At 42.3% G+C, this 15,615-nt stretch overlaps 1 protein-coding gene across 3 annotated transcripts in view; it reads right to left on the bottom strand.

Moving 5' to 3' along the window:
- The window catches only part of CAT (catalase), a 40,473-nt gene that overhangs the window by 18,692 nt on the left and 6,166 nt on the right, over positions 1-15,615 (bottom strand). For all 3 annotated transcript variants that reach the window (XM_072759103.1, XM_072759101.1, XM_072759102.1), the window contains 4 exons: positions 2,504-2,675; positions 2,013-2,123; positions 748-878; positions 179-283 (listed from right to left, as the gene is read on the bottom strand). In XM_072759103.1, coding sequence (XP_072615204.1) covers positions 179-283; positions 748-878; positions 2,013-2,123; positions 2,504-2,675 — 519 coding nt within the window. The remainder of the gene's footprint in view (positions 1-178; positions 284-747; positions 879-2,012; positions 2,124-2,503; positions 2,676-15,615) is intronic.

The raw sequence follows: 15,615 nt of genomic DNA, 5'->3' as shown, positions 1-15,615 counted from the left end.
ATTAACAAAATCAGTCATAACACTCTTCAGAGTCCAGAAATCTGAGCAAGCCTCCAAAAAGAAAGTAGAAACCAAGTCCAATGAGATAGCCAAAACTGGAGAAACACATGATGAAGCAAAATTAACAGTTCTATTGCCGGTAAAGCATTATAAGAGAACGGAAAAGAAGAGTTCCCACCTGGTGCAGAGACTCAGGGCGCAGGCTCCAGAAGTCCCAGACCATGTCCGGATCCTTCAGGTGTGTTTGAGGGTTTCTCTTTTGACTATGGATAAAGGACGGAAACTATAAACAGAAAAAGAGGGGGGGTAAAATCCCAAAATTAAGTTTACAGGAATTATCATCTTACATTATACATTGCCTATTGGTAGGCTTAGGGATTAAAACTCTGAACAAGATAATCCTAGAATTTTACAGTGCCAAACCCTAAAATGAAATTTACCCTCTATACACTTCCAGGACAAAGTGTCTCTTTGTACTGATCTTCCAGACTCTACAAGGAAAACTGGGCCAATTCCCACGAAGTCAGTGAATCTTGAAATGCCAAACTGAAGACCAACAGTAACTGTTATTTGATCTTATAAGAAGGATATTAAATACAGAAAAATGTGCTTAAAAAGGCAATCCAGCCAACCCAAATTCTTTTTTCTGCTTTTCTCAGGGCTTCTCCTCAAATGCCAGTCAATGTAGGGTGTTTGAAATCAATTTAAATCAAACATTTGTAGAGTGCAAGATACTTTATCACCTACCAATATGGCATCTCTGATGAAGAAAATGGGGGTGTTATTTCCAACAAGATCCCAATTACCATCCTCTGTGTAAAATTTCACTGCAAACCCACGAGGGTCACGAACTGTGTCAGCTGAGCCTGATTCTCCAGCTAGAAAATTCAAATGGGAAGAAAATGAAGCATAAGCCAGAGTACTTGGCATCCAACAAACCTAACGTCACAAAGAAACATTGGGATCTATCCTTTCCACTCTACTTCCTCGAAGGAAACTAGGTATTTAAGTACCTGGGTTATTATCTCTACCACCTACCAGCTAATTCAGTCCACAAATTAAACAACAGAATTAATTGCAAGTAATAAGAGAGTACATAACTGTAAAAGCTGAAAAGATTATCCATTTCACATAAGATAGCTTTGTCCAAACGGGTAATTAAATTTTTAATTAAGATAAAGGAAGAAAATAATTATAAAGATTAAGGTAGTAAATAAGGAGAATAAGTGAGTTGTCAAAATTATGAGGCTAATATTAAGAAAATGAATGAAAATATAGATTCTTAAGAATCTAGAAACATAGACTAAAGAAGAAACAGAATTAATCCTGCATTGTGCTGTGTTGAGATGAAGCATAATAGATCTAGTTCGTACTAACACTACTGAAAAAAAATCACTTCACCTCTGAAATAGAAATAACACCACCTTGCAAAGTGAATCTACAGATGAGGTTATAGCTAATGTCTGTAAAGCGTCTGACCATGGATGACACAGAGTTAATTCCCAAGAAAGGTCAGCTGTTGTGGTTGCTGAATAAGTGCCCCCACTCCACATTTCCATCTGAGGCAAGCACTTGTAGGAAAGCTCTTTCCAAATTCACAGAATTGCAGTGGTGGCCTCTGCCTAAGTGTGATTTCCTAAGACCTCAACAAACAAAAGTAACTTCCTGCCTGTCTCAAAATATTTTTTCTACTGTAAAACCTGGCTATCATTTGGAGAAATGATTTATTCTATCTTCTAATAGGCTTTCCTTGAAATGTATGTGTAAATACACCAAATAGGTTGGGGGATGGGGTAACTGGGTGATGGACATTAAGGAGGGCATGTGATGTAATGAGCACTGGGTGTTGTAAGCAACTGATGAATCACTGATCTGAAACTAATGATACACTACATGTTCATTGAATTTAAATAAAATAAGATTAAAAATCAATCAATCAATAAAAATAAATGCCCCAAGTAAGGTACAGGGTTGAGTTATGCAATGCCAGTCACATAAACAGACAGACTTACCAACAGTGGAGAATCGAACCGCGATGGGGGTCCTCTTTCCAATATGCTCAAACACCTTTGCTTTGGAGTATTTGGTAATGTCATGTGTGACCTCGAAGTAGCCAAAAGCCCCTAATGAGAAAGACACAGAAGTCCTCACGCGTGAGACCATCACAGACCACTGGGCCCTCAATGGGCATCTAGGTGACAAGAGAAACTGATAGGGTAGCACTGGCCTTCTGGGAGCTTCCAAGAGGACAGGATAAAGGGGAGCTAGATGTCCAAACACAAAATGATGGGGTCAAAATGCAAAGCCCTCAGTGCTACACCGTTCAATCTGGAGAAATAACCATCATTTAATTATGAATTCCCTCAGTGGACTTTTTTTTTCCCTTTCCCCCAAGAATGGAGACTTGCCACTTCTGCTAAAGGAGCTTCAACTCTGTGAGAAGTAATTTTTAACCCAGGTGTTATGAAACAATCCTTTTACAGCAAATAAACAAGGGTCTCACCTGCTCCTTTAGCATGCACGACTCTCTCAGGGATTCTCTCCCGGTCAAAGTGAGCCATTTCATCAGTGAAAACCACATCCTGAACAAGAAGGGGGCCCCGAGGCCCTGCTGTCATCACATTAAGTTTGTCTCCTATTGGATTACCGCCCCCGGTGGTCAGGACATCAGGTTTCTGAGTGAATAAAACACAAAAGGACAAAGAGTGTGGAAGAGTCAGTATAATCAAACCGTTATTTACATTGTCAGAGGGCACACTGTTTTCCAATTTTTATACCCTCTGCTCACTCTTTTTAAATTTCCTGTGTCCGAAGTGCTGAAATACTGCCGAGATATGCCACCGCCTGAAATTCAGAGTCCAGTCTCAGGAATCATTGAAAAATCTCAACACCAACTGCTAAGAAATCTGCTCTGAAGAGCAGAAAGATGGCTAAATAAGCTGCCAACTTGCTCAGCCCCTGCTCTCGATGGAGCCACTGGGCTCCACACAGGAAACCCCCAGAGAGGGAACCCCCACCCAAAGGGGATCCTATGTGCTTGACACACTGAATGTCCAAACTGATGGTGAGAAGATGGTCTCTGGAGAAGCCATGCTGCTTAAGGCTTTATTTGGAACTTGCAGATGCTTTCTGACTGCTACAGATGTTCAAGGGAGTCATCCCATATGGCGTGTTCATTTCTCTCAAGCAGCATATGCCAGCTCTTTGCAACATCTCTTTCCAATTGCAAAAAAAAAAAAAAAAAAAAAACAGTCAATAGCTTTTATTGTCACTGAAAATAGTTACTGGTAAAATGGATTATATAGTATTAACTTTCTAAAGATGTCAAATGTCCCTGAAATGGGATAGGTTATTTTACTGTAACAAAGAATTAGTTTTTTAATCCACCCAATTCTCTAATATCAGCCCATCGGCTGTCCCTTCTCTAGGATGGGAGCAGCAACATTTTTAAATTAATGATCCTAAGCAGCCTTTCACACGATCTTGGCTCATTATCTTGGTCATGCCCTCTACTCGTGACCAGGGACAACTGCCTCTCCAATGTCTTCCCCTGGCTACTGGGAAACCTAAGGGAGATGTGTGGGTGAAGCAAAGCTAAGATAGCTCTATTCTGGGAGAACAACTCAAAAAGGTCTAGTGATGAAAGTCTAACTTCACGTGCCCAGAAAAGGATTATGCACGGAAGTTTCACAAACTTGGAATGGAGTGTTAACTCTTCCTCTCCAGGTACACCTGTTCTGAATATTAAAATAAAGTCAATACTTATCTCTTCTTCCCTAGAAGGGGATATTGATAGGAGGGGATCACTTTAAAAATTATAAAAATACCATGAGCTCTTTGGGAAAAGGCACTGAAAAGAGAGATCTTGGAATCTTCAGAATGAATAAATAAGACTCCTACACACAGTAGGAACCCCTCCCCCCACCCACTAGAGTTCTGTTCACATTGAAATGGGAAGAGGCCAACATGGAACCTTAGAGAAACCGTGAATGCTGGCATCCCAGAGCCTGGGTCTGACTTAGAGCTCTGCCAATCAATATTACTTACTATTTCTGAATCTCAATTCTTCATCTGCAAAATAGACCAGAAACAACTATCTCTCAGAATTAATACGTGGCTTGGTCATCAAGACAGTGTGGTACTGGCACAAAAACAGACACATAGATCAATGGAACAGAATAGAGAATCCAGAAGTGGACCCTCAAATTTATGGTCAACTAATATTTGACAAAGGAGGAAAGACTATCCACTGGAAAAAAGACAGTCTCTTCAATAAATGGTGCTAGGAAAATTGGACATCCACATGCAGAAGAATAAAACTAGACCACTCTCTTGTACCATACACAAAGATAAACTCAAAATGGATGAAAGATCTAAATGTGAGACAAGAATCCATCAAAATCCTAGAGGAGAACACAGGCAACACCCTTTTTGAACTTGGCCACAGTAACCTCTTGCAAGATGTATCCATGAAGGCAAGAGAATCAAAAGCAAAAATGAACTATTGGGACTTCATCAAGATAAGAAGCTTTTGCACAGCAAAAGAAACAGTCAACAAAACTAAAAGACAACCTCCAGAATGGTAGAAGACATTTGCAAATGACCTATCAGATAAAGGGCTAGTATCCAAGATCTATAAAGAACTTAAGAAACTCAACAGCAAAGAAACAAACAATCCAATCATGAAATGGGCAAAAGACATGAAGAGAAATCTCACAGAGGAAGACATAGACATGGCCAACAAGCACATGAGAAAATGCTCCATATCACTGGCCATCAGGGAAATATAAATCAAAACCACAATGAGATCCCACCTCACACCAGTGAGAATGGGGAAAATTAAGACAGGAAACAGCAACTGTTGGAGAGATGTGGAGAAAGGGGAACCCTCTTGCACTGTTGGTGGGAATGGGAACTGGTGCAGCCACTCTGGAAAACTGTGTGGAGGTTCCTTAAAGAGTTAAAACTAGACCTGCCCTACGACCCAGCAATTGCACTGCTGGAGATTTACCCCAAAGATACAGATGCAGTGAAATGCCGGGACACCTGCACCCCAATGTTTATAGCAGCAATGTCCACAATAGCCAAACTGTGGAAGGAGCCTCGGTGTCAATGGATAAAGAAGATGCGGTTTATGTATACAATGGAATATTCCTCAGCCATTAGAAAAGACAAATACCCACCATTTGCTTCGACATGGATGGAACCGGAGGGTATTATGCTGAGTGAAATAAGTCAATCGGAGAAGGACAAACATTTTATTGTCTCATTCATTTGGGGAATATAAAAATAGTGAAAGGGAATAAAGGGGAAAGGAGAAAAATGAGTGGGAAATATCAGAGAGGGAGACAGAACATAAAGACTCCTAACTCTGGGAAACAAACTAGGGGTGGTGGAAGGGGAGGAGGGCGGGGGTGGGGGTGACTGGGTGACGGGCACTGAGGGGAGCACTTGATGGGATGAGCACTGGGTGTTATTCTATATGTTGGCAAATTGAACACCAATAAAAAATAAATTTATAAAAAAAAGAATTAATACGTGGCTTAAAAGCACTATTCATGCAAATGGAGGACTTCACACTAGGCACACACATGCTATTTTCCTGGCTGTGTCAAAGTGATCTGATAGCAGAAGTAAATCATTTTAGGTTTCTTTTTCTGTCAACCATGACACATGTGTAGGCATCCATCCAGACTTTCTCGCCCTATTCTTTACTCATCCAGCAGCAAACTCTTCCAAAGTGTATGAAAGTTAAGGGTCCAGTCAGGAGAGTCCACCCAACCATGCCACTCTCTTTTGAAGACACACATGTGCTAATACATGGGACACTGGATATTTGTTTTTCTTTTTTTCACTTATGTATACAATGGAATATTACTCAGCCATTAGAAACGACAAATACCCACCATTTGCTTCGACGTGGATGGAACTGGAGAGTATTATGCTGAGTGAAGTAAGTCAATCGGAGAAGGACAAACATTATATGTTCTCATTCATTTGGGGAATATAAATAATAGTGAAAGGGAATATAAGGGAAGGGAGAAGAAATGTGTGGGAAATATCAGAAAGGGAGACAGAACATAAAGACTCCTAACTCTGGGAAACGAACTAGGGGTGGTGGAAGGGGAGGAGGGCGGGGGGTGGGGGTGAATGGGTGACGGGCACTGTGGGGGGCACTTGACGGGATGAGCACTGGGTGTTATTCTGTATGTTGGTAAATTGAACACCAATAAAAAATAAATTTATTTTTTAAAAAAAGTAGAAAATGAATCAGAATAAGGAAAGAGGAAATTGTACAACTTCCCTTTTAGTTTAAACCTAAAACCTTGAGTTTTCATGTTGGCTGTCACTGGAATCACCGGAGGAGCTTTTTAATTCATAGACTTAGCTGGGTCATCCCCCTGGAGATTTCCAATACAATTAGTCTGGGTGAGGCCTGGGCATTGGGATTTTTTTTGAGCTCCCCAGGTGATTCCTAAGTGAAGTCAGGATTAAGTGCAACTGACTTAAAGCTTTGGAATGATCCACAATTAGAATAATAAAAGAGTCTGAGCAAACAATCTGTCCACACCTTACCATGCCCTTTTTGAACATATAAACACAGCACTAGAGAGATAGATAGATAGATAGATAGATAGATAGATAGATAGATAGATAGATAGATGATAGATAAAGACATCGCATAAAGGAGAGAAGTAGGACACAGGATACCAAGAAGTTTGGGAGAAGGAAAGGTAAACAGGTCAGAGTGATCATTTACATCACTCAGGAAAGCAATAAAAGCATATCACATGCCCTCTCCGCACGACCAGGTCAGAGTGGTATGGTCAAGAATAAAAACCATGCCCAGAGAAGGCACATGCACAGCAAGGTAAACGAAAATGGCTGGGTGGAGAACTAAAGAATGAGGTGAAAAAAAAAATTTAAAAAAAAAAAAAAAAAAAAAAAAAGAATGAGGTGGTCTCACCTCATGGGCCGGGCTCAAGGAAAGTTGGGAGTGAGAATGCTGGAATTATGCCGTCATGGGGCCTCCCTCCCACCCAACACAAGAATGTCCTCCACTAGGTGAACCTGGCTTTCTACCTTACAAATGTAGCATCCAGCCTCTCCTCCTTGCTCTAATAGATCAACAGTCCTAATTTTTAACAGCCTTCCTCATACACACTAATGTACATGTGATCTGCCTTCAAAACAAGTATGGCAGGAAGAGCTTCAACAGGGTGAGCAACACGGGAGTCCAACAGGAGGACAAAGACTAGAATAAAAAGATCCCCAACTTCAACGGCTGTTTAGGGCAACATTTGATGAGAGAAACCAAACCTACCTGAACCAAACAGAAGAGAGTATTTATTAGAAGGTGAGGAGAAGGATGTCATATATTTGCTGAGAAGAAAAAAGTTAATGCAATGAAGCTGTATTAAATAAAACGAAGAGTGGGGGAATGGACCGTGGAAAGCAAATTTTTAAACATAATTTCTGGGGGAAAAAAAAGTGCAAGGCTTTAGGGAAATCTAGAAGATAATATCTTGGTGTGAGCAGCGGTCTTACCTCATAATGCCCTCTTTTCTCATCTTTATGTCATAGGGAAGTAAAAATGGACACCCTGAGGTTAAGGGTCCCCTCTCACAGAACCCAAGACAAAAAGGAATGAAAAGCAGTTATTTAATGCATGTGCTTACCTTGGGGGATGCTATATTCCAACTACGTCTTCAAAAATACTACAAAACAAGAAATTAAATCACCACTCTAGCTTCCCTTTTCTATTCTCCAGGTGGATTTAGAGTCAGGAAAAATATGTACATTAAGATTTATAGTAAATTCACCCAACAGCATTCCAAAAGTGTTTAGGGAGTCCCTACCCTATGTTAGGTGCTGGGGATTACATTACAGCAGCAAACATCAACATTCCTGCTCTCATGGAGCTCACAGTCTACGGCGGTGTTAAATGTTATATTATTTACTGCAGCAAAAGCTGATGGGTAGCTTAAATATGCAAAAATAAAGGAAGGGTTAATTAATGAAATATTATGCCACCATTAAGAATTTTACCCACAGAAAAATTTCAATAACAGTGAAATGATCGTAGAATTTAGGGGATATAATTACAGGTCATTTAAATTTTCTTTAGATCTCTATTTTCTTTCCTAAATTAATTTTTAAGTCAGAAATTCCTTGCCTACATCTAATCAAATGTCAGAAGTTTTTCAAATTATCTACATTTTGTATTGACTTAATGAAGGCAATGTGATACACCTTCATGTCATAAAAAACATTTTTAATGAAGGGACAGTATCACCACAAGTATCCACTTCTAATCACCTTTCTAATTACTTTCTAAAAAGTCCTTAAATTATGCTTAGTTTTCACTTGCTCGGGTAAAATTTAAAAACTGAAATTTTCATTTGGAGTTAACGTACCACATCATCAGCTTAAAATAACTACTTATAAAAACAAAGAAACATGATAGATGCAAATCATTTTTATGAGGAAAGTCCCTAAAGAAGACTCCTCTTCTCCAGTTTCTTTCTCCAGAGAAATAATGATAACTCAGAGAATGGGCTGCTGCTGAGCACAGGCTCTTTAATGTTAACTACCGTTAGTGCATTAATGATAAATACACGCAATTTCTTAATAGTTTTAAGATCTTTAAAACTGGGGTATGTCTTACTATCTGTGGCATCTTAGCAATGAGTCTGGGTTGGGACAGGCGAGGTTTTTTGTCTTCCGGAGTAGTGTATTGAACACTGGCACATTTCACGGTGCACAGCATCTTAGATTCAATGAAAATAGATGTTCGCTCAAAGCTGGTAAAGTGTGGTCTTAAAATCCAACTCAAAAGCAGCTATTTTTATTTTTTTTTAAGATTTTATTTATTTATTTGAGAGAGAGAGAGCACAAGCAGGGGGTAGGGGTAGAGAGAGAGGGAGAAGTAGACTCCCCATTGAGCAGGGAGCCTGATGCAGGGCTCGATCCCAGAACCCCGGGATCAGGACATGAGCCGAAGGCAGATGCTTAACCGACTGAGACACCCCGGCACCCCAAGGCAGCTACATTTAGTGTGTAAATATAATAAGGGATTGTGACCATTGTGTTTGGCTGCAGGTCAGTGACGCTGGAGGCCCACGTTCCATGGAGCAGGCCAACGAATGCAGAGGGAAGGAAGTGGAGGTGAGGAATGCAGTGTCCCCAGCACAGAGGGGAGAAAAGGAAGGGGGGAGAGGTGGTGCCTCAGAAAGAAGGCGGTGGGTGCTCCGTGTCCAGTTCCACGGTCAGCGCCATGTGCTGGGCTCTGCGACCCACCCACTGTAAGTACAGTTTGGTTTTGTGCTGGCTTAAGGGCAAACTTTCAGCAGGCTCCAGCATTTAGAAGACTTTAGTTTTTTGGGGGAGGGTTTGTTGTTGTTTATTTTTTTAAAGGTTTTATTTATTCATGAGAGAGAGAGAGACAGGTAGAGGCAGAGGCAGAAGCAGGCTCCATGCAGGGAGCCCGATATGGGACTCGATCCCGGGACTCCAGGATCAGGCCCTGGGCCGAAGGCAGGCACTCAAACGCTGAGCCCTCCCAGGAATCCCCTTTAGAAGACTTTCAAACTAGCAGGTGCAGAGCAGCGAAAGCCAGCCAGGGCTACAAACCACCACAAAAACAGCCAGGCTTGGAAGAGGGGGCCTGATTAGGAGAGTGCAGTCAGCTGAAGCCACCCCCTGCACCAGCTGAGAGGGGCAGAGGGTCAGCAGGGGATGACAGGAGAGAGGAAGGAGGAACACGAGGCCCACCAATGGCAGGGCCCCCCGCAGCCACCTGAGAAGGCTGAGGGGAGCACAGGGTGGCAGGCTTTGTACAGGTGCTAGGGAGACACGGCAGGAGGCGGAAGGAAGTCTGAGCTTGTCTGCGGGTGGAGGACACAAAAAGCAGCCACAGGGCACCTGGTCACACCAGAGAAGCTCAGTCATCCCAACCTGGACCCCTCGTGATGCCACCTGGAGGGTGCAGCATTAAGAACACGGGCCCCTTGGTCACACTCAGTTCAACACTCATTCAGTCATTCCACTGGCATCATCCCCTCCCCTCCTCCCACCCCCACGGACCACAGCCTGCCCCGCAAGGGGAGCCTCTATGTTCCGCACAAATGGAACAGGCTGCAGTCCTGGAGGAGGGAGGCCAGAGGGCCTGGCGGACAGAGGTGGGCCAAACCAGAGCCAGGCCCTGCCGTCGTGCCCGTGGTCCTCGCAAGCACCAGACCAAAGAAACAACATCCCAGGATGCCAGCTCTGAGCTTTCTCTAGTAATAGGTCCAGAGCTAACCAAGAAGGACAGAGGATCAGTGCAGTTGACAAAGCTGTACAGGATTTCCAATTTCCCTTTATGACTACCATTTCTGAAGCACCTGCCATATGTGAGGCTTTCTCCTGGCTACCTTGACATAAGTCACCTCACTTAAGCCTCCAATAATCCAGGGAGACACATGTGATTATTCCCATTCAATGGGTGATGGCTGTATGATCAGAGAATTTTGCTGATTTTACACAGATTTCAATATTGGGGCACAGGTTTGCTTGTTATAAATAACAAATATGATGGGCCAAGAGATTTCGTCCAACTTGCTGATTATTATGTTATTGTTGTTATTTTTAAACTCAGATCATTTTAGAACTAGAATTTTTTAATGACAGGAAAGCTTTTTATTGCTGGAAAATTCTAAGAGTGCACACTCTCTCTCTCAGGAAAAGCGGCATTCGTTTACATCTTTCTGGCTGACAACCACCCACGACATTCATACATGCTCCACCTGAACGGCTCTTCCTGCCCCTGCCCCATGCCATCCCTCAAGATGGGCATCTTCTAGCACTCCACAGAACAAAATATTTATAATTTCCTATATGCTTCACTGTTTTCCTCTCTAGGTGGTATACTCATTATAGATCTATAACCCTGACATCTGACATGATGCCATCATCAACAAGTACACACAAAAATGCTTCTGTGGGATGTCTGCATGGCTGTGTCGGTTAAGCATCCGACTCTTGATTTTGGCTCAGGCAGGTCATGATCTTGGGGTTATGGGATCAAGCTCCGCTTCAGGTTCCATGCTTAGCACGGAGCCCGCTTGTCCCTCTCCCTCTGCTCCTCTCCTTGTACTCTCTCTCTCTCTCTCAAATACATAAAATCTCTTTTAAAAAATGCTTGTGGATTCAACATGTGAATAAATTAAACTATGGACCAACACAAAATGGCCAAGAAAGATTATTTCTAAGTAGGAGGAGGAAGCAACAAGTCTATCCGTCTTCCTGCATCTCCCTTCCCAAAAATAAATGGGAAATATCTGAAATTATAACTTCAAATTCTGATCAAACACCTTTAGACAAATGTTTATGAAAACTGCTGCAGAAATTGGCAAAGGAATATTTTGTTTTGGCTAAAAACTGACATCATGATTAAAAGGACGGACTCAAAGTAAAATTCCATTTTGGCTTTGCTCTTTCTATTTTTGGCTGGAGTTAAGACATGAACGAAGAAATTTTCCTGGGAGGAATAAGGTTGGCTTTCTCTGATAAAATATTCTATCAACAGTTTCCACTTCTATTAGTGTCCTCTGCTTACAGGAGCTCCAAGAACTTAACCGAACATCATTCTTCCATTTTTTAATTGACAAAGATTGGTAATACAGCCCGTCCCTAACCTTCAATCCCAAAGGAGTCATAATGACAGCTTCTCATTCGCAGAGATCAATACAGAATATACCTGACATTTTCTATCAAGTTATTGCTTAACACTTTACATTAATTCAACAAAGATTCATCAAGTACCTACAACGTGCACACTCATGTACAGAAAACCAAGCACTGTCATGGCCCTCAAATTTCTTTGGGGGAGAGAGGAGAAACCAGAGTGCTCCAGGCCTCCTGGCTCATTCCAAGGGGGAGACCGGGCAGTTTGGGAAAAGAACCCAAGCCTGCACAGGGCACCCACCCTTCTTCCCCTTGCAAGCCAGTGGCCACAGGCAGTACACGTCCTTCAGCGCACATCCCGCTCTCCCAGGGGCAGGCCCGGGAATCTCCACTGCCTAGATGCAAGGGAATAAATTCAACACAGGGGTGCAATCTCAGCAAGCTCTCTTGGCCAAAACACCTAAGCTGCTTCCTCCAATCAAGCATCTACCAGTATTAAAGGTAACACTTGGCACTCCCTCATCCCACTCACTCTTGATTCAGCTTGGGAATGGAGTGTGTATGAGAGGTCTTACTTATCTCAAAACAACAATAATAACAGCTCGGTAAGTAGGCACTGTTCTAAACTCTACTTGGATTATCACATTTAATCCAACTGTCTGAAGTAATAGTATAATCCCTGTTACACAGAAGAGCCACGGGGAAGTTATGCAACTTGCACCAGGTCACTCACTCAAAAAAAGTCAGAATCAGAATTTGAACCCAAGCAAACTAGCTCAAAAACCCAAACTCCTTAACCACAACACTAACGCATTCCTTAGAACAACAGAGCTAGATGTCCCGTACACATTCTATACGCTAGATGATCGACCTACATTAATTTATAAATATATATTACATAAATGAGTCCTCAACAGTCCTTCAAGATAAGAACTGTTATCCCATTTTTAATATGGAGAAACCAAGGGGGAGAAAGGTGAAGTAATCTGCCCACTAGTCAAGCCACAATTTGAATCCTATCTGAGTACAAACCCTGACCCTTCATTGCTTCACTAAACCACTATAAACTGTGTTGATAATCACCAGAAGATAAAAGAGGAGCTTAAAAGACACACCAACCAACGCAATGTGTGAACCTTATTCAGATTTGGGCTTGAACAAAGCATTACAAAGGAGACAGACAGATTCAAGGGTCCCCAAGCCCACCCACCTCCAGGTGATTCCCTAGGAGGAGTTAGGAGACTCAGGACCTAGTCACAGTCAGGGGGTCATGAGTCATACTCATATTATAGCATTTTAATACAAAGCAGAACCCCAGCAAAGAGAAAGGCATGTGGAGTGAAGTCCAAAAAACTAGCACAAGCCTCCAGAGTCCTCTCCCAGGGGGGATCACGCAGGACACGCTTAATCCCCCAGAGAATTGTGGTAACACGTGTGAAATGTGGTCTAGCAGGGAAGCTCATTAGAGACTCAGTGCGCAGGGTTTACACAAGGAGCTGATGGTGGAGGTGCCCTCTGGCTCCCAGCAGGAAAGCAAGCGTTCAGTAAACACCACATTGTTTGCACGGCTCTTGCACAGTCAGCTGCTCTTATCAACTCAGGTGGGAGGAGCCCTCCCGAAATGCAACTTCCAGACACCAGCCAAGGGCTGGCTACCCTTGCACAGAGGCCTCTGCAAAGACAGTCATCTCAGGTCTGTAGGTGAACTCATTTCTGCACAGAGACAATCAGGGAAAGTGAACACACTGGCCAGCTGAGGAAGGCAGAGATCACTGCTCCTATTCTAGATGTGACAATGCTATTCTTAAAGTCCTCATCTTCTGGCAATACAGGCATTTGGAAGGTTCATTGCACAACCCTCTCTACCTCAGTTCTGGCTTGAAACTTTCCATAATATAAAGAAAGGCTTTGGGTTTTCTCATATCAAGAATCAAGGAGAACTGTCTAATAAAAGAAATAAGAAGAGGTGAAGTGAGAGGAAGGAAGAGCTGCCTCAAGAACTCTGCTCATTCTGACCTCGCTCCATACTGAATCCTTTTCCTATGGCAACTCGTTCCGTCAAGACAAAGGGCATAATTCAGCACCACACACAAAATACACACTAGACAACTGACCAGATGGTTAATACCGGCTCCTGCCCAGAAAGGGCTTATCATCACGAGAAGATGGGGACAACCCTAACTACCACATAAGCCATTTAATCCTAAATTCCAGATGCCATCTGATGGGCTTTGCTTGTTTTTTTTTTTTTTAAACCTCAAGACATCCTCAACATCAGAAGGTGCCCCACCTTAAGGCCACATCACACCAGGGTGATTCACAACATCAAAATACATGAAGTGATAACATTGGGAAATGTTTCTGATTGCCTTAATGACCAAAAACTATGCTTCCTGGGCTATACGTGGAGACTTCATCATCGGGACGCACTCTGTCTTGTAAGTGGACCATCCTGGTCAAGCCACCAAGTGCCTTGTAGAAGTCAATACCAGTAGGTCATTCTCAGCTCAAGAAGGAAGACTGATTTTCATTTCGCTTTACTCATTGTGTACGTTATCCAGTACCCTCCACCTACGGTATGGCCACTCAAAAAAATATCACACATATTTCATAACGTATCATGGAAAACGTGAAATCTTTTCAAAAAGGGTAAGAAAAAAATCAAGCCTTTTTTTTTAAAGTATGATGAATGCACACATACAACATATTGAGTCTACAATTCTATACATTACTCAGTGCTCACCACGGTAAGTGCAGTCACCATCTGCCACCCTGCAGCATTACTATAATATTCAAACTCTGTTCTTTTTTTTTTTAAGGATTTAATTTATTTATTCATGAGAGACACAGAGAGAGAGAGGCACAAACACAGGCAGAAGAAGAAGGCTCCATGCAGGGAGCCTGATGTGGGACTCGATCCCCGGTCTCCAGGACCACATCCTGGGCTGAAGGCAACGCTAAACCACTGAGCCATCCAGGCTGCCCCAAACTCTGTTCTTAATAAACAACACAAATGGATCCTGTTGGTACGAAACAAGGTATAGTGAAAGCTTCTAGAGAGACCACTTCAGCAGTGTGTTAACTGCTACCATACGTGCAACCTTTATGGTCTTAGACTAACCACAGCCCATTGAGCAAGGAACAATAACATCTATCAGGCACGCAAAGAATTGCCTGTCCATGTGTTGCACACAGTGGGGGACGGGAAATGCAATGACAATCGTGCAAATGACACAAGAAAATTAAAAATCCCAAGAAAGAGAACTAGTGGGTGGTTTTAATACAAGAAAAAAAATAATAAAAGTTGCCTTTTACAAAAAAGATAAATGTCAGACTTAAAGGCCACATGGTGGGATCTCTGAGCACACACAAACTGAGCACACCTCCTCCTTCACCCAAATGGGAAATGTTTGCTTTCCAAGCCAGGCTGTTTCATGTTAGTATGTGTAATAGGAAAAGTGGCACAATTGCTAATGTTTTCTTCTCCCTTCTTGGTGAGCTATCAATGCTTCTGGCAAGAAATGATCAAAACACTGCGAATGGTGGAATGGTGTTCAATCGTTAGTAAACATTTAGAATAATCCTATCACGAATAAAACCTTTAAAATACACAAAATAATAGCTATTGCAAGAGGTTTTTTCTGCCTTGAAATGATCTTAAATAAGTCTGGGAGGACTGAGAATTAGCCTAGTCCTTCAATCTTTCAAAACAGTAGGGAATAGTGGCAGCCCAGGTGGCTCAGTGGTTTAGCACCCCCTTTAGCTCAGGGCCTGATCCTGGAGACCTGGGAGCGAGTCCCACATTGGGCTCCCTGCATGGAGCCTGCTTCTCCCTCTGCCTGTGTCTCTGCCTCTCTCTCTCTCTCTCTCTGTGTCTCTCATGAATAAATAAATAAATAAAATCTTTAAACACTAGGGAATAAGAGGAAATGAGAAAGAAAGACTCAA

This window comes from Vulpes vulpes, chromosome 5, assembly GCF_048418805.1.
Source record: "Vulpes vulpes isolate BD-2025 chromosome 5, VulVul3, whole genome shotgun sequence".
In the NCBI taxonomy this organism is placed as follows: Eukaryota; Metazoa; Chordata; class Mammalia; order Carnivora; family Canidae; genus Vulpes; species Vulpes vulpes.
This window is presented reverse-complemented; position numbering and strand designations above follow the sequence as displayed.